The 19,504-nt window shown below is 43.0% G+C and overlaps 1 protein-coding gene across 13 annotated transcripts in view; it reads left to right on the top strand.

Annotated features, from left to right (window-relative positions):
- VPS53 (VPS53 subunit of GARP complex) overlaps nt 1-19,504 on the top strand; it is a 140,319-nt gene that overhangs the window by 53,978 nt on the left and 66,837 nt on the right. For all 13 annotated transcript variants that reach the window (XR_012059705.1, XM_072939080.1, XM_072939079.1 and 10 more), the window contains 5 exons: nt 1,279-1,398; nt 9,081-9,159; nt 12,196-12,339; nt 12,789-12,931; nt 15,528-15,669. Coding sequence is in view for 12 of the 13 variants with exons in the window: in XM_072939080.1 (XP_072795181.1) it covers nt 1,279-1,398; nt 9,081-9,159; nt 12,196-12,339; nt 12,789-12,931; nt 15,528-15,669 (628 nt within the window). In the remaining variant the exon portion in view is untranslated. The remainder of the gene's footprint in view (nt 1-1,278; nt 1,399-9,080; nt 9,160-12,195; nt 12,340-12,788; nt 12,932-15,527; nt 15,670-19,504) is intronic.

The raw sequence follows: 19,504 nt of genomic DNA, 5'->3' as shown, positions 1-19,504 counted from the left end.
TTGTGTTGGGCGGAGTTGCACCACTGTTGAATGTGCCACATGGAAACAGGCCTATCATTCAACCCACTTTTTCAAAGACAGTAGTTCCCTGTTTTGCTTGTAGAGGACCTATAGGGAATGGTACATGAGAACATTAGGAACAGTGTTAAAAGGAAGAGCTGCTTACTTACCTCACAGAAGCAGTCCAAACGCCTCCTTTACTAGCAAGATTCTGACATTCTTGCTCAATTCTGTGGTCCCTCTCAGGCTGAGAATCCCCCGTCCAAGTCTCAGTGTAATCTCACGTATGAACAGAGAAAGAGCACCTTCAGGGAAATTGAGATACAGGATTTGAAGTCAGGGGATTAGAGGACAGATTCCTGCCTCATCTCCCCGAGACATCGCATGAGCTTCAGCGAAACCTGGTCCATTCTCCTGCAAGTAGTGATCAGAGGTGGGCAGGCCAGTGGGAGACAGGAAGAGCAGTGTCCTTGTCCCTTTCCTCAGGTGCTCAGTGTTCTCCACCCAACTAGCAGACCAGGCAGTGGTAGCAACACAACACCTTGGCTTGAACTTGATCCTATCTTTTTAAATGCCTCTTCAGGGAAGTCATAAACTATACAGTTAATTAAAAAACCCAACCCTAATGAAAAATTTAGGTCTAATAATTTGTTCCTTCCTTGCTGTGTGTAACTGTTGACTTTATCAGCATCCTTTTATTTAAGCCTCATTAACCTTAGCAGTAGGGAAACTAAACATACTTGACACAGAGTTGCTTAACATTGGCTTAAAATCTACAGCTAATAGATTGCATATAAATGCTCTTTGTTGTAACCTGGGAAGATGTTTGGTTTGCGCAAGTCCTGTAACTCTCAAATAATGACATCCCTACCCCTGTTACCTGTCAAAAGCCCACTGATTCCATAATACCCAATCCAAATCCCAAATCCATGGTCCCCCCGATTTCCTCTCTCCCCACCCAATGAGAATCCATCACTTACACATTCTATTGCACCTCCCATGGCATGTAGCTTGGACTTCTGGTAAGAACTGAGTTCATCTTGCTTGGTGTTAGTTAGATGTGTACTCTTCCTTACTAGCTGATATCCTCTTAAGGATTTGAACCAGGTCTTATTTTTTTTCCTCTCCCAGTACACAGTACCATATATATTCAGTGCTTAGCAAACACTTACCAAATTGAGTTGGTGTCTGTTTTAGAGCCCAGAATAGGTTGTTCCGTGTCTGTATCTTGTATCTTTAGTGTGTTTCCAGAGTACTCAACTTCTTATTTCCTTGCAGAGCCATGACCAGGAGAAGACAGTATGGAGAAGTTGCTAATCTTCTTCAAGGTGTAATGAATGTTCTGGAGCATTTCCACAAATATATGGGGATTCCACAGATCCGGCAGCTTTCAGAAAGGTAAAATGTCATTGGAGAAAATGATCTTCCTTTGTAAGGAAAGATGGTGCCGGGCAGCGCTCCAGCACTCAGCTCAGCATGGTCACTGTAGAATCTTACTGTGGTAAGGAACCTCAGATGTCGCCTGATCTGACTCTACCTGTTGCAGACACCCCCTCTGCTGTACCCTTACCAACTGCTTACCATGTCTTCTAAAGCTGCCTATGTTAGTTGCTGGCCTGGCTCCCTAGAGTGGCAGCCGGTGAGTTGTATATGTGGACAACTCTCAGCTGTCCACTTTTGTAGTAGAAGCTGTTCTAGTTGTCTGTTTCCTGCTAACCAACAAGACCCAAGACCTAGTGGCTAGCAGCAGCAGTTATTTCACTCATGTAGTTTGGCATGGCCGTGGGAACGGCTCGTCTCTGCTCTATGCAGCGTCAGCTGGAGCAGCTCGAGTTGGGGCTGGAGGATCCGCTGGCTTACTGTTGTGGGTGGGTGGCACGTTAGCGCTCACTGTCGGCTGGGAGCGCAGCTGGGGTATCCTCCATGGGCTGCATGGGCTTCCTCCTGATGAGGTGCCTGTGGCCCAAGAATGAGCATCCCAAGAGAACCAGGTCCTAGAAGTCACATAGTGTCACTCCTATAGTCACAGGGCTGTCAAGATTCAAGAGGAAGGAACGTAGTCTCCCCTACGCCTAATGAGAGGAATGTCTAAGTCATGCTGGTAAAAAGACCCGTGGGCTGAGATACACTGCTGTGGCAGTCTTTGGAAAATTCAGTCTGCCACTAGAACTTCAGATGCGACAAAATAGTGACTTAGCCTCTTTAAATTTGTTCTTCCTGTTCTGTTGAGTTTTAAATCCAGATTCAGAGCCAATAACAAGAAAGGCAGATGCTTGAAGAGAAGGAAGATGAGGATCTGAAGGAAGATGAGGGGGTGGGGAATTTAATGCCTTTTCTGTTAGAAGTAGCAGCAGGGAAAATACTAAGAAGACAGAGACAGTCACAGTTGGCAGATCTTAACCTTTATTGCAACAGAGAAGAAACGAAGGGGCCAGTGTTCAGCAGGAGCCATTGTTTTCCATTCTGCCTTCTTATGTGGCCTGATTGCTACAGGCTTCTTTTTTTCTCAGTTTCTTTATTTTTAATTATATAAGTAATACACACGTACAATTTCTTTATTAAAAAAAGTCAATATACAGATGAAACATAAGTACTCTTCAGTGGTACCTCACATGCCAGTGCTACCCGTGGAGGGCGTTACTGTTAGCCATTTCCTGCTTATCCTCCAGATTTTTTTTTTCTGTGCATTTACATAAATGTATAGTTTTCAGTTTCTGGGTTTATTTTGCTTTGTGTTGTTTTGAATACATGATTTCATACCATATGCTTCATTCTGAAACTTTCTTTTTAATTTAGCAATGTATTTTAGAGATTTTCCCACATCAGTGCATATAGACCTATCTCATTCTTTTTCACTGATGCACAGAATTCTGAGGTATACCATACCACAGGTTATTTAACCATTTTCATATCATTAGACTGTTGGCTTCTGACTTTTAGAATACACTCCCCTTTGCACATCTGCATGTATTTCTCTGGGATCGTTTCTGGATGATAGGTTCTGAAATTCTGTTGAATGGTACAACATGAATGAGCCTGAAAACATGCGAAATGTTTCTTGTGGAATTCCCAGTACCTGAACATTGGAACTTCTAGGCCTGCTGCCATGTTTCTTAATTTTTCTTCTATCCTTTGTATCTTTCTGTTGTGTTAAGCTGAATTCCTCAACTCAGCCTTCCTGTTTTAATTTATTTCTCAGTCGTGCCCATTCTGTTATTCGGCCCAGCTGTTGAGTTTTTATCTCAATGATCCACCTTACTCTTCAGGGAGTCTTGTCAATCTTTTTTCATGGGCATAGTATCCTCTTAAATTTCTCAGTGAGTATAAATTATATGTGTTTCAAAGCTCTGAGTTGTCTGTTCCATGTCTCTGTTCTCTCATGTAGGGTCTTCCGTTGAGCGTGGTGACTCTTTTGCTTGGCGTTAGCACTCTTGCAGTATTCGGGGATTTTTAGCTGAAAGCGCCTTTTTGGCTGTGAGCTCCTGCCAGTCTGGTCAGGGATGCGCTTTCGCTGCCATGCACTTGCAAGGCAGGCGCCGCTCAGCTGGGTGTGCCGCCCACAGCTCTTCCCAAGCCCGTGGGGCTGGAGCGGGGAGCTGCCGGGTGGATATGCTGGTGGCTCATCTTCTGGACCTGTGGGCTCCCCGATCCACCTGGATATTGTCAGCCCTCTGGCCACTGCTGGGCTTCTCAGACCCACACCCACCCTGACCCAGGTGTTCAAGGCCAGAGTGCAGACCTGGACCCCAGCTTCATTGCCCAGGGTGCCCCCCCACCTTGGTATTGGCTCGCCTTATGTCTATCATCTTTGAGAAGCCACTTGAGGCAGGGGTGTCCTTCTTCAGTCCTGTCCTCCTGGAGTTCTTAGTCAGCCACTTCTTTTCTTGCCTGGTTCTAGATTCTTATTAAAATTGTTTCATTGCTTCTGAGGATCTGGGGCGGGAAAGGGAGAGCATACATCACGTTCTCCATGTGCCATCCAACAGTGGAAATGCCAGAGCCCTGTTCAGGAATGTTGGAGCAGAGCTGGGCAGGATGCTAGGGAAATCACCACCCTTCCCTCATTGCCCCTAACCCCTCACACTTAGAGCTGGCTGATCGCCGTGTCACACTGAGGGTAGGAAGTGGCCAAGAGAGCAGACGAACAGAGCTTTATGAGCTGCAAGAAAGAAGGAAGCTCGGGTGGAGAAGCAGACTTGCTGTCAGTGGATAGTGGGGCGGGAGTGCAGCAGCACCTCTGTTACCCTCCTGATAACCCAGCGTTAGTCATTTCCCATTCATGTCTTCATTCCTTCGTTTACCTGAGAGACCTTTACCGTTCAATTTCTGTATCCTGGTCCGGTGCTGGCATATTGAGAGCACAAAAACAAGAAATAAATACTCTCTGCCCTCAAGGAGTTCACCATTTTTGTGTAGAGAAGGGAAATACTAAGAGAATTCCAGTATAGTATGGATATAATAAAACTGGTCTCTGCTGTACAGGCATAGCAGGTCTCAAGGGCCAAGGGGGGAGATCAGAGAGGAATTCAATTTTAATCTGATCTTAAAAGAATGGGTAGGATCTTAGCACCAAGACAAGAAGAGGTGGGAGGGAAATAGAAGAGAGAAAATATCATGGAACATGGGGAGACAGTGGAAGGTGAAAGACTGTAACAGAGTTAGGCAGGGTCAGGTTTTAGCCACTTTGATAAGGAATCTGTTCTTCATTTTGTGGATGATGAGAGATTTTAAGCAGGGAGAGGCCTGATCTCATATGTATTTTGTAAAAGATTTGTGGATTCTAGTAGGTACAAGAGCCTGGAGACTGAGATTATGTTCTGGATTAGAAAAGACAAAGACCAAACCAGACAGTGACCATGAGGTCAAGGAGACATGTTGAAGGGTTAGTTACCAGAAGATTGTGTGGGATGGGCATCGTTGATGGCAAGGATGTGGCAGAACTGAATTTGATTCATAAAACAAACAAAAGAACGCAGTCTTTTAGGGTTATTTGCTTTTTAACGTTTTTTTTGAAGAGGTGGTTTTATAAATTTGAAGGAATTTTGTGGTCACTGTTGCAATGACATTCCCTTTAAAAAGGGAAAAATAGAGCATTCTATCAAGATAGTTTGGTGCCCTAGCCATTCCTTATCGTGTAGGATTGCTGCGCACACGGGAGGATTTGCTTTTCTTTTAGTTCATTTCACAACTTCCATTTGCAAAAAAAAAGTGTGTGTTGATTAATAGAGAATGCGGGCTATTAAGTAACATGAAAAATAGCAGAAGAGAAGAGATCTTCTCTTGTTTTCAGTGCCTGACTACAATTATTTCTCAAGAGGTACTAAAAGTCTGAGGAAAGTCCAGACTTCTTATTTTTAGCGTCATTTCTGGTGAATTTTCCTCTCATGTTTACATAGTGATGGTAGAACCATCTGGAAGTGATAGAAATAGCTTGTTTGTTTGGGGGGAGGGGGAGGGCGGGAGAGTTACACCCTGTACACTGCTTCGGTTTCTCTGACTTAATAGCTCGCTGTCTGTAAACTGTGAAAGTCATAGGAAAGATTGTGTCCTGAAAGCTGTGCCTGTACATTTGAAATATGAAGGTCATGGACTTTGATTTGAATATAGCTATTTCTTCCAACTGCCCTTCTGGAAAATACTTACACGTTAATGTAGCGTTGAAGTAAAGATTTTTTTTCTTTAATGTCATCTTTACATTTCAAATCCTCCTGGCTTAAGAATATCCATGAAAACAAATGCATCTTAGTAATCAGTCAATATTTCCTGAGAAAGATTAGAAGATTCCTGCATTCTCTTGAACCCCCTGAAACCTTTGGACTGAAACACATCCTTCAGGGCTATTTCTAACCCCTTATGCATGAGAGATACTTGGCAAGTTGAGGGGAATCACATGGCGAAGTGATAAAAGAAACTAAAGTCAGGATGAAAAGGCCTGGCTGGCTGGATGACTATGACAGGTTCTTTCTGAAAGAACTTGAGTTTCAAAAGTAAGGATTTCAAAAATGTGAAGGTTTTGCTTGATCTCAGTGTCCCACTGAGTCACTCAGAGATTCTGGGTTAATATTCTTTATAGAGCCTGTTTGTCTGGAAACGGAGCATCTGACTAATGTGACTGACTAACCATTCTGCCCAGTACAGGCTCTGTATTTTGGGAAGTCAGTTTATTGCGAACAGTTGAGGGTATTTTCTTTGGGACTGTCATTCACAAGGTATTGGAAGGATCAAGGTTATTTTATCTATAAATGTCTAGATGGTTTTCATGGTTTGCTGTCCCCTTTATGAAATCTGACAGCGCATTTAGGGAAAGGCACCTTTGGACAACCTGTGGTCACATGATTGACCCATGGAGGGTGCCAGGAGCAGTTGGTTGACCTTTTTTACTCGTCAGCTCAGTGAATCTTCCATTCCTGAGAAGTGGGCAACGCTGAGTCGTCACCAGCCAACCAGGCTGCGTTGGTCTGGATGCCAGGAGGAATTTTTATTCTCCCTCTTCTCTTAGTTGTAGATTGATTTTCATAAGGATGACTAGGAGATCATGGTGGCTGAACTCATTTACATGCTCCGCTAACAGAGTCTGTCAATCCATCTCTCTACCGTAGGAACTTTGTGTTCATTGTTACAGGAGGAAGGAGTACACGGGGGTGAGGCCGAAGATGTGTACTTTTTTTTTTCCCTAATTTCTTGGTTTTGTTTGTTTTGAGGGGGAGGTAATTAGGTTTATTTATTTATTTACTTGTTTTAACAGAGGTGCTGGGTATTGAACTCAGGACCTCGTGCATGCTAAGCACACACTCTACCACTGAGCTACCCGCTCCCCTCAAGACGTATACTTTTAAATATGTTGACTTCTTTCTAGGATCCTGCTCAGGCAGCAGACTATAAAGACTACTGTTCACATCCTACCCCCGAAAGTACATGAATCATGGTTTTTGGATTTGTAGATACCATCATTAATGTCAATAAGGGAAATGGTTGCTCTTTCATCTGAGTCACTGAGAGACACTTCCAAAGGTACACATGGAAACATCTGTGTGCAAAAGCTTATTATTCTGCTTCAGCATTAATTATACATCCAACTTGTGGTCACCTATACAGATGGATGCTGTTGCCAGCTGGCACTGTAAGACGAGTGTCATAGGATCATCAGACCAGGAGAGGATACTGAAAGGCATCTGGTTCTGGTCCAGACCTCCATCCCCAACCTCTTATTTCACAACTGATCTTAGTTGTGGCCCATGTAGGGGAAATGACTTCGTTAGGATTACACGGAGCTCACTGGTGACACAGCTGAGTCTAGACTATCTCAAGAGGTGACTTTGGAAATGGATTGAAGAAGAGGGCAAGGGGGTCTGCTGATCACAGTCTGGTACTTCACACTCTCTCCTGCACTGATCACAGGCTCTGATTGTCTTTTCAGGTACCCCAATTTCAAATCTGGTAAAGAACATGGAGTTAGGGAGTGGAGGGGTGGGTGAAGTGACAGGCAGAGCTGGAACCATTGTATCACTGGCATGCTTAGGAGACCTAGAATAAGACTGTGACTGTCCCTGGCGGGGGTGGAACTTCCCCTCCAGGAATTATCCTGTGGCTTAGGAGGGAACCCATGCTCTCCACATGCTGCCAGGAGGAGGGTAGGAACAGGGGGGCCGAGGCTCGGGAAGCTCTGTCTTGTGACCTGGCACCAGGGGAGTCTGTCTGCCTGGCCCATTATGTGGAGTCATAAGACCTCGGAGGTACGGTTTTACAGAAGCATGTTCTCTTCTCTCCTGTCAGGGCTCACATTCAGGGTAGGTTCCCATGGTCCATTGGGCAACTGTGGATGGATGGCCCTGATTCTGATTTGGAGGCTACCCCAATAATAGCCTTATCTCTGTCATTTCTAGCCCCCTTGGAAAGTGACTGAAGAGGCTACAAACCCACCTGTGAAAGTGGTTTTAAAAGTTTTGAAGATAGTGGAAAAACCCTGGAAAGTATTTGGAATAAGGGATAATTATAACTATGCCACAGGGGGAAAAAAAACTGGACTGATTTAGGTCCTGCCTATCCCCTCATTTAAAAAAAAAAAAAACTGCAGGTTGCCAGGCACTGCCTAGTAGCCAAAGAAATTGTGGTTTTGAGCTGTTCGCTATTTCTAGAAACTTCATAAAGTTAATTCCAAAGTAACAGGGTGGAGACCAAAAAAGGAAGAACACTGTTTTATGGTGCTTTTAGCAAAGATAAAATATGTGCCTTGGGCTCAGGGCAGTCTGGCTCTGTGAGGATGGCTGGTGGGAGGCGTCCAGCTCCTGGGGCTGGTGGAGACCGTTGCGGGGGGCCTGACTAGCACTTCCCTTCTCCTCCCGCCTCTTCTCCTCCCTCCTTTCTCCTTCAAGCCTGAAACTGTTTCTTGAGCTCTGAGTTTCCATACAAACCACCATGTTCGGCACTGACCTCCCTCTCTGATGCGTTTTCATCCTCACGGTCTTCTGTGTGAACTCAGATCTTCATTCAGTGGCCTTCATGCTCAGTTAGCAGTTCATTTTATCATTTGGATCTTTTTCTTTTTAGAAAACACTCTTTTTGTTCATTTGTTAACACTTAGGACCCTACTGTTGGTTTCTGGGTTGAAACAACAACCACTCCGAAGCAGTACGGAGCCCCCTCCCCTCCTGTCCTCCAGGGAGCAGGAGAGTTGTTAGAGCAGTAACCTGAAATGGATTTCTATCCAGTTTGGGTGTTCTTACATAGCGTTTGCCTGCAGCGTAACTATCCCCTGATGACATTTTGTAAAGGTGAACACGTTCTACCTCTCGACAGGTGAGGGGTGGCCTAGAAGAACTTTGGGCCACCAAAGTGAAAAGTCGTTGAGCCCAAGCTGTGGAAAATCCATAGTGAAAATCAGTCAGCTGAGTGGGTCCTGGTCCTGAACCTGCTACTAACTAGTGTGTGACCCCTCTGACCGCGCCACAGCTTCCCCCCTCCTTCCTGGCTGGTCCCTAAAGACTGCAGCCATTCTGACCCCTGTGGATCTTTGCACAATTACTCACAGACATTTGAAAATTATGCCAGGCGTTTAGTGATATGTTCTCTTTTCCCTACAGGGTGAAGGCTGCTCAGACTGAGTTAGGACAGCAAATCCTGGCCGATTTTGAAGAAGCGTTCCCTTCCCAGGGTACCAAGGTATTGTTTTGCGTCTTCCCTTCAGTCTTTTAGATACCACCCCTATTCTCGTCTGATTCACACTCAGTGCAGTTACTATTCATTGACAGCATCCCCAAAGCCTTTGCTGGCAGCCATGAAGTCAGTTTGCTAAAGATTCAGGGTAATGAGACCATCCTTGATTTTAAATAATCCCAAAGCAGTATCGATTCCTCCTCTATGTCCTACCAGCATCAAAAAGTGAGAATTTGTTTTGGTTTAATTTACTATGTGTCAAGCCTAATATCTTGTCTGCCCAGTAAATTCTTTCTTCCTCATGGCTTTGTTTTTTAAAAAAAAAACCCTAAAACTTCGGGCCTCCGTGTGTTAGGGTGGTTACATAACATTTTGGTTTCAGTTTGGTGAAGGGACAGCTGGGAGGAGCATCCCCAGGCTTATGTAACTCCTGGAGTGACACGGCTGGGAGGCTCACCCTTAATGATCAGAATCCTGTTCTCTGGAATTAATCCCCTTAGCTCTCACCGGTAGGGTAGCTGTTTGTGTTGTGTCTGCAAAGTCCGCAGTCTTTCACTTGTGAGCTATTGGTTACACTTCTCACGTAACAAGCTTTGCCTCACTTGGCCAACAGTGTGCTGGGGTCACTGCTTTTAGCTCCGTCCCTCGAATTACAGCAGACATAATCTTAATGCTTTGCATGTGTCAGGGAGAGAACCTTCTGAAGCTTTTTTCTCTCAATTATTTGAGCGATTTCAAGAGAAAGAACTGTGCAGCACAGAGGACCTGAAGCACAGGCGGGCAGGCAGCACTTGGTGGGTGGAGATGGGGGATACGTGTCCGTTTACCCAGCCAAGGAACATTTCCTGGGTCTGCTCTACTAATTCAATAACTGGAAATATCTTGTTCGTTTTTCTTGGTGCCTCATAAAAGAAACTTAGGAAGTAGGTGGGGGTGGCTGCCCAGGCTTTGTCGATTACTTTCTATAGGAAGCCTCCCCCGGACTTTAATGTCTGCATATATTGTGGCTGTCTTCTAGCAATCGGATATTTTATTTGTAAAGCATGTTCCTTTGCAGACTTCATATTCCTTATTCATTTGCTCTAACTGTGGGGAGTGGATGTTGGAAAGCTGCTCTGTAAAAAGGAATTAGAAAATATTCACAAATTGTATACACTCGACTCTTCTTAGTCCAGGGTCTGCTTTACTATCCTGTGCTGTCCAGCCTGGTTTTAAGAAGTTTCAGAAAGATGTGGATGAAGTCTAGCTTTATCCTTCAGGAAAAAATAATATTGACCTACTTTATATCTTTTTTCTCAGACCCCATCAGGCAGATGAGGTTAAAATGGTTTTCTTTAACAACTTATTTCCCTCTTCTCAGACTGAGTGACTTGATTTTTTTTTTAACAATTTTCTTTTTTCCTGATAGTGACTGTTGACTTCTTTTAAAAGCATTGTGTTGTTATTACTGTTTCATAAATGGAAAAATCAAGATTTAAAAAAACTTAAGTAGACTGGGATTTCAAAATTGTAGAACAGATAAACAAGATTACACTGTATAGCACAGGGAAATATACACAAAATGTTATGATAAATCACAGAGAAAAAAATGTGACAATGAGTGTGTATATGTCCATGTATGACTGAAAAATTGTACTGAACACTGGAATTTGACACAACACTGTAAAATGATTATGAATCAATAAAAATGTAAAAAAAGAAAAAAAAAATAAAAAAAAAAAATAAATGATCACATTTTATACAGATAAAAAACAATAAATGGATCAACTCTTGGTTTAAAAAAAAAAAAAAAAAAAAAAAAAAAAAAAAAAAAAACTTACCCAAGGTTACCTCTTAAGTCCTTTTTAAATGAAAGACTCTGAGCCCACGAACCCATAGGTTTTAACTTGTGTGAGGTCACCGTCAGATCAAATATTTTCATCCAGAAACCAGAGTTGAGCAGGCAGAGTGCTCAGGCACTTGGCACAGAGCAAGTCAGCATTTTAACAATTTAGCTCTCCAGCAGCTTAAGTAACACTTAGGAAACTTTTTTGGGGGTAGGGGGCAGGTAATTGGATTTATTTGTTTGTTTTTAGAGGATTTACTGGGGACTGAACCCAGGACTTCGTATATGCTAAGCATGTGCTTTACTGCTTGAGCTATACCCTCCCTCCCCACACTTAAGAAACTCTTGATCTTCAGTTGAGATAGACAAACTGGATGGAATTGACAAAAAAAAAATTCATAGAGGTTTGGAAGACCCTTACTCATCACCTAGTTAAAGTCCATTTTTTTCATTTGTTTCTCAGATGAATTTCAATAACTGTGCCAAAGCTACATGACTATTCAGCCAAGCCGAGAGTAGATGCCAAGTGTTCTTTTTACCGTAGGCCACTCAGCCAACCACGTTCATTCAGTAAATTACCATAAAGAAAGGTTCAGCAAGATTTGAATTGCCTTCAGTAATAACAAAGGCCTTCCCCATGACGTATCAACATAGCCCCTTATAGTTTTCCACTGTTCTTTTCAGGTCATGGGGCCAGTAGCAGAGTATTTTACCTTTGGCTTCCTGTCTGCGTGGTTGACTACCAGTGAAACAAAGTTGGTGGTTTGGAACCTGGTTTGAGGTTTTAAATGCCACCATACTGTTTGACACAAATATAGCATTTAAAAACAGGAATTCAAGGTTGGAATCAGGAAGGTGAACACATGGAGTGAGACTGGTATTGCTGTGACTTTCAGGGGCTCTTCAGGAAAGTGATTTCAGTTCTGGTACTCAGAAAGCAACATTTCCTACCATCATAGCTGGCCCTGGTTCCAAAATGTCTCCTTGCTGATTCGCAGATTAACTTTTGTATTGGCTTCTGCAGACCAGCTTAATGATTCTTTCATCGAGGAACAAGTAACTAAAATATCCATCCACAGCAGAAGAATGAGTGTCAGGGGAGTGGAAGGAATAATAACATCACAAATGGAACAAGAAGCAGCAGCTGTCAGAGGCCATAAGATTTAAAGGTTGTTTCTGGCTTTTGGACTGGTGTGTGTGTGTGTTTATTTTACCAGAGGCCGGGAGGACCCAGCAATGTCCTACGAGATGCGTGTCTGGTTGCTAATATTTTGGACCCCAGAATCAAACAGGAAATCATCAAAAAGTTTATTAAACAGCATCTGTCAGAGTATCTGGTACTTTTTCAAGAAAACCAAGATGTAAGTGTTGACCAAATGAAATCAGATGTTACATTTGAGTTTTATTGAAAATTGAATGCCCTCAAGTCTATGATTTATACTTTATTAGTATTACTGTCTTAAAGTGTTGATTGTTGACCCGTGAATCCTAGAGGCTGACTGTACAGTTCAGTGATTCTTAACCATCTGGGGGTCACTGACCCTTTGGAGAAATTATATGAGAGCTACCGATCTTCTCCCCAAAAATGCACCTGTGCAGAAAATTTCAGGAAATTTATAGACCCCTGAAGCCCAGTCATAAGCCCCAGGTAAAGAACCTCTGGATCAAGTGAAAAAGTAGCCTAGATTCTTTAAAACCATGAGAAATAGACTGGTTGTATTTTTCTTGGTTTTGTGTTTTTGCTTATTTCCTTAAACTGTCAATACTGCTTCTAAGCACTGGCGTGGCTTTTGTTCCCTGCTTTCCTCAGGTTGCCTGGCTGGACAAAATCGACAGACGCTATGCCTGGATAAAACGGCAGCTTGTGGACTATGAGGAGAAATACGGCCGGATGTTTCCACGCGAGTGGTACATGGCCGAGAGGATTGCAGTAGAATTTTGCCACATCACAAGGTAGATGCCAGCTCTCTACTGGTTTTGGTGTAAATTGAAACTAATTGAAATCAGTTGATTGAAACCAATCCCCCCATCTCTGTGGGTTCCATGTTCTCTTGTGGATTACCACTTTGACTTTTTTTTGTGTTTTGAAAGTCATTATGCTTTTCTCTTTCTTTTTTTCCTTTTTGTTAGTGGAGGTACTGGGAATTGAACCCAGAACCTCATGCATGCTAAATATGTATTCTACCACTGAGCTCCACCCCACCCTGGAAAGTCATCTTTCTAATGAGAACTTCTTCACCTATGCTGAACTGCCTTCCCTCAGAAGACTCCTTTTTTGTTGAAAGTCAGATTTTATGTACCCCAAACCAACTCTCACACTCCAACTGTAGCTGTATCCCACCTTCTCCAACTTCAGGGTTCCAACCCTGGAGGAGAAAGCATCATGTGAAGAAAGGGTAAAGACTTGATAAAGAAAAATGAAAAAGGGCCCATGAGAGCCCTGGACCAGTAGCCTGTAGCCAGAGCACTCATTTGTTTTGCCGGAAGAGCGATACGTGCACACACAGCAGCAAAGTCTGCTCTTATCTTTGCTCTAGGACTTTCCTTTAGTCTCAACCTTGCCTTGAACAGCCTGCCTTCTGACTTAACCAACTGAAAGCTCATCAGCCAGATCTCCCTATAGTGATTCATGGCCCCACATTTCCCCATGTGTCTGTATCACATACTTCACTGTGCAGTGAGTGTACATCCATCATCGTTCTGCTTTTCTGACCTGCTTGGTAGATGGTTCCAGAGGGACAGGGGCAAAGTCTACTTCAGTGAAATAGTAGACACTCAGGAAATAGCCATTGAGCAAATTTCCCACCCCTGGTACAGAGTTTATAGTCTTTGGATAGTTAATATAATTGGTATCTGAGTGTTCTGAGTATTTTAAAGAGCTTCTCTCATGCATCCTGTCTTCAGTTTCCATGAGTGTAGCCCAGGGCCAGATAGTCCATTTATATCAAAGAATTAAAGCCCAGGAAGTATAGATCTGTGTATCCAGGACAAAGCTCAAGCTGGAGTCAGAAGTTCTTAATCTTGCCTTGCAGCTGTACCACAACAGTGGTGTAACTGGGTTTTATTAGTTATATAGTCCTTCTAATGGTGCACAATTACATTAATTCCAAGTTTCTTTAAAAAAAAAAAAGTCCCATATTAAGCAGAACTCCACCAACTTAGAGCCATTCATGGTAGTCATCTTTCTTAAAGTCATGGAGTACAGTCAAGTTGTATGCTTTGAAAGCACATTGTGTGTGGGGAGGGGGGTTTCTTAAGGGACATTGGCTAGTGATTTTGTTTTGTGTTTTTTTTAAATAGGCTTTATTTTTTAGAGCAGTTTTATGTTCACAGCAAAATTGAGAGGAAGATACAGAGACTTCCCGTACACTCCTGCTCCCACACATGCATGGCCTCCCCCATCATCAGTTATCCCGGACCAGAGTACATGTGTTACAATCAATAAACTTGCATTGACACGTCATTGTTACACATTTCATTTCTTTATTATTATTTATTTATTTTTACACATCATTATTACCCAGAGTCTGCAGTTTACATTAGAGTTCACCCTTGGCGTTGTACATCCTATGTGATGGTTGTTTTCAGAAACACATTTGCTACCATAGATTTAGATAACCTTTTAGCATTGATTCAAGGTCGATTGTGGTTGTCACTTTCCAAGTCCTGATTAGCAAAGAAGGAGTGAATTCCTTGAGAAATTGATAACTAATTCTCTTTAGCCTACAGTTCAGTGACTTGCAGAATTTATTGTCTGTGAAAAATGAAGTCAGCTGGAGACTGGGAGTATACTAAAGCCAATATTCTGCTGCTGTTGTATCAGCTAATGGCAGCGTTGCAGCCAAGCTTTCATTGTTCGTTTTGGCTAAAATCCTACAGATACATAATTCTCAGATAAACTCAGAGGCTCTTTGTCTGACTTTCGTCAATAATTGCATGAGATGATGGTCATAGCTCAGCAGTGACTGAGAGCTCTTCCTGTCCCTGCTCCCTTCCAGCTTACATTCTGAGAACGCAACGCCAGGGTGGCACGAGAGCTTCACAGGCAGGAACCACCCAAACATGTACATGTCACTGCCACATGGGGATTCCCGCTTCTCATGTCTATTTCTAGGGCTCCTGCTCTCTGATTGGAGAGATAGTTATTGAGCTCCCTAGAAGAAGGAGGGCTTTGTGAGTCAGTAATTAATGACTTGTGTAATTACATAGAATGTATGCATTTTTATAAAATACCATGTCAGTGCTTCATATGTATTATTAACAAATTATCAAAAGGTTTAGAGATAATAAAAATAATAGTAGCTATGTAAACAGATTGATGTCCATAATCCTTGATGGGTTTTTTCCCACCTTAAAATTGTTATTTAGAAGATATATTTCTATTCCTCAAGCATTAAACTTAGTTGGTAGTAGACCTCAGGTTTTGAAATGACCATAAAGTTTTTTGTTTGTTTGTTTGCTTGTTTTTAGTATAAGCTAAAATCACTTGCTTTGTTTTGCCTCGAATGATCAGTTTGTTTGACAGCGTTCTTATCTCTCTCATTTGAAGGACAGAACTTGCCAAGATCATGCGCACCAGAGCTAAAGAAATTGAAGTGAAATTGCTTCTTTTTGCTATTCAGAGAACGACTAACTTTGAGGGATTTCTTGCAAAACGCTTCTCCGGATGCACCCTGACAGATGGAACTCTGGTAAGACCATCCTGAGAGAGGCTGAACCAGGAAATCAATGGCTTGGGTTGGGTGGGTGGGCTTCACTTCAGAAGTTTTTCACAGCATGGTGGTTCCATCCATTGGCTCAAGTGCTTAGTCCCCTATTCTAGGGATTTCACTGAATTCATGTGAATAGTCATACAGAGCACTCTGTGTGGATTTATTGTTTGTCTACTAGGCAGTGCCTCATGTTTCTAGAATGTCCTCCCATCATTTTATCAAAGAGTTAGCCCCATTTTACAGACTGGTAATTTTGTGAGTCATAGAGACCCCACTTACTCAGTCTCAAATACCTTATCACATGATCAACTCCTGAATTTTATTAGGATTAAGATATGTTTAGAGGAAGATGTACCAAGGAAGAGGCGAACTACACCCTGAAAAGCAGAAAATGCTGGTTTCTGTATCGTCCATCATTGAAGAGTGGTTACATAAAGTGTGGCATATCCACCCTGTGAGGGGGGTACAGCAGTTTGGAAGTGGGAGAATGGGGGTTAGATCTAGATGTGTAATCATAGGAAGAATACCTTTCAGATACTTTAGGTCCAAAATGTAAGCTGCAGCCCAGTACATGTGGTATAATTCCATTCATGTAAATAGTATGTTTATGTATGTATATATGTAAGAAAAAGAGCTGGAATTTGTAACAGTGGATGTCTCTGGGGAAGGACGTTGGAGTGAGAATAGGCAGAGAAGCAAAGAATTTTTTTTTTCATTTTATTCTTGTATGTTGTTTGAATTTTTCTTACACAAATATATTTACATACTTTTTAAACATACTTTTTGCATTTACTTACTTTAACAAAGTTTTTTTTCAATATTTTTTTAAGGAGGGAGATGGCCCAAACATTGACTTCCAAACTCTTCTAATTCTTCTTTTTTAAAAAAATCAGAGTATAGTTGATATATAATGTTATGTTAATTTCAGATGTACAACAAAGTGATTCAGTTATATGTATATATGTATATATGTATGCATACATATATAGATATGCATTCTTTTTGGATTCTTTTCCATTATAAATTTCTTCAAGATATTGAATATAATTCCCTGTGCTGTATAGTAGGTCCTTGTTTATCTGTTTTATATATAGCAGTGTATATGTGTTAATTACAAATTCCCGATTTATCCCTTCACCTTTCTCCTTTGGTAACCGTAAGTTTGTTTTCTATGTCTGTGAGTCTGAACTCTTTCCTCTAACAAACTCTCATGTGGTATCCACACAGACTAGTAGCTGACACTTCTTGCACATCCCCATGTGTCTCACACTGTGCTGGCTGCGTTTGCCTGCTGTCCATCCCTTGGCTTCATCCCCTGTAGGAAGTAGGTGTCACATGGACAGGCTCTGTCCAGCTAACTGTTTGGGAAATCTGTCCCTGTGAAGAGTGCTTAAATAACATTAGTGCTAAATACCTGTTTTGAGCCATCTTCCCCTCCTTTGGCTGGACCCTACTTCCTAGTGATTTGAGGAGCTCTAGGGTGCCAGGGGAACAAATGACCAGCCCCTGTATCTGATGACCAGGATGGCCTGTAGATTTGGGGCTGTCCCAGGACACGTCAGGTCTCACTTGTGCTAGGAAATGCCCCACAGGTCAAAGGAGCTAGAGTAATGTGGGCAGGAAGGGCCCCCTCTAGACAAGGGGAGGCTACTGTGCAGGGTCACCACAGGGAGACTATGAATAACTGGCAGGAGCTGAATGTAAGTTTTCAGAGACAGTGCTTTTTTGTTGAAAACCTGTATGGAGATGTCAAAGTGGCAGTTGGTCACCTGTTTATGCACTTGTGTCTGAGGGAGAAGAGGGCTGGAGGGACCTGTTTCTCCTGGCAGCCTGGCCTCCTTCCACAGTTGCTCACTGCCAGGACCAGGCTCCTGGACTGCAGCCTACCGTCTCTTGGGTGCCCCGTGCTCTGTGGCGTCGGGCGGGGTCACATGGATCACCTGAACCTTTCCCACCAATCCCTTCCTTTTCCGACTTCTGTTTTTGAAATTTCCTGGCATGATCGATTGACAACGTCTCCTCGAGTTATTCAGCTGTGACTTTCCTCTCCCGTCAAGTTTGCAGAGAGCTTCAGATTACAAATCCTTGGCCGGAAAATCCTGCTGAGCCAGGGGCTCTGTAGTCACCCCTCCAATTTGCCCACTGTCTTCTGCGCAGACTTCTCCTCATGACTCAACTTCTTGAAGTCAGACTCTGCCCCCAGACTGTTCTTTGTCCCAGTTATCGTGACCCAGCAGCCTTTCTGCCTTCTGAGTCCTGATGGGGGCTGCTCCATAGCCTTCCGGGATTTTTCCCTTAAAGATTAGTTTCTGGAAAGGCAGCAGAACCCCTCGGCTCTTTCACAAGGCAGGCGAGGTCTTGGGGAATTCGTTCACTGCAGCCCTGCTGTGGGGCGATGTGAAGGTCGTGCTCCTCAGTGTAGGTGGTGTTCCCTCTGAGCCTGGTCCTCCCAACACCTTGCTGGGGGACCAAATGGGGCCACACCTTCACTTGTAGCCTGTGAGCCTCTGTGTCAGGGACCTGGGGGATTAGTCCTGACCCCTGGCTGTGCTCCCAACAGGCAGTGTTGGGAAGAGGCTGACCTGGGCAGGGTCAGGAGCTCCAACTTGCCTGCCGCCTCGTCTAGCAGTTGGACACCCCACCTGAAGACCTGCTGCTCCTTGTCTCCTTAGCTCTTCCCCATCCTGCCTTGATCCCAGGATATGCTTTTTGCAAAATCTTTTGTGGTCACCATTTTGTTTCTGGCTGTCAGAATAAATTACAAAATGAACCAAAGTATATCTTGATACCCTTTAACATATGCCAAATTTCATAGAATGTTAGTGAATTCCTTGGAAAACTATAGAAAAGATAAGAAGTCAGCCAAAGGGCCAAGGTGACCAGAGACCTTCCCAGGCCTGCCCCCTGCCTCCTTTCATTCAGGTCCTTCTAAGCCCCTTGGTGACTGATTGACAGTCAGACAGTGAGGGTGAGCATGTGAGGGGGCTGTTACTAACTGATCAGTGTGATGCATTCATCTTTTGCTTTTTTTTGACAGATGCAAATTGACGTCTTTTAGAAATACAAACTGAAAGAACCTGAAGGACAGACAGGGCTTGTTTTGTTTTTACTCTACCAGCCCCTACAGGTTTATAATGTCCTGTAACTGTTAGTGGAAGAAGGGAGCTGCCAGGACTTCTCGCTAATTGCCTAAACTCCTGACCCTTTAGGAGGGATTTAAAATAGTCTGTAAATTAAAATGCCTTGAAATTAAAAGCAAATGTCTGCATATGACTTAACTATACCCACATGCATTATTAGTGACTTGATGATTAGATTTAAGGGTAAACATTATACTCAGCCTCTATGAAAAGTAGGTTGGGTTAAGTTTTTATAACTGGCTCACTGAACTTGGGAGGGTTTTTTTTTCTTTTTAAATAAAATTAAAAGTGTTCCCATTTCATGCAGTTGAATTTCCCCTCCTCTTGGCATTGCATAAGCTGCCTTTTTAAATAGAATCGTCCTTTGGCTTATAGGGGTCATTTTAATAAACATTTATACTTGCCCAGTTAAAAAAAATTACATTATAAATATAGGTATGATTTTCGACCATATGATTTAAACATAAGAGTACTTGCAAAAGGCTCACTACTTGTGAAAGGCCACACAGTGCGTCTTACCCTATGCCTGAGTCGTCCAACAGCTGAACAGCTGCATTAGGGAGAGTTTGGAGGAGGAGGAAGAGGCAGGGTCTCAGCAGTCCTGCTACAGAACAAGGACTTCCGTCCTGAGCAAGGAAGTAGCTTTCCCTGCCTGGTGAGCCACAAATGTTTGG

This window comes from Vicugna pacos, chromosome 16 (genome assembly GCF_048564905.1).
Source record: "Vicugna pacos chromosome 16, VicPac4, whole genome shotgun sequence".
Classification (NCBI taxonomy): Eukaryota; Metazoa; Chordata; class Mammalia; order Artiodactyla; family Camelidae; genus Vicugna; species Vicugna pacos.
Note: the sequence above shows the minus strand (reverse complement) of the source record. Positions and strands in the feature narration are given on the sequence as shown.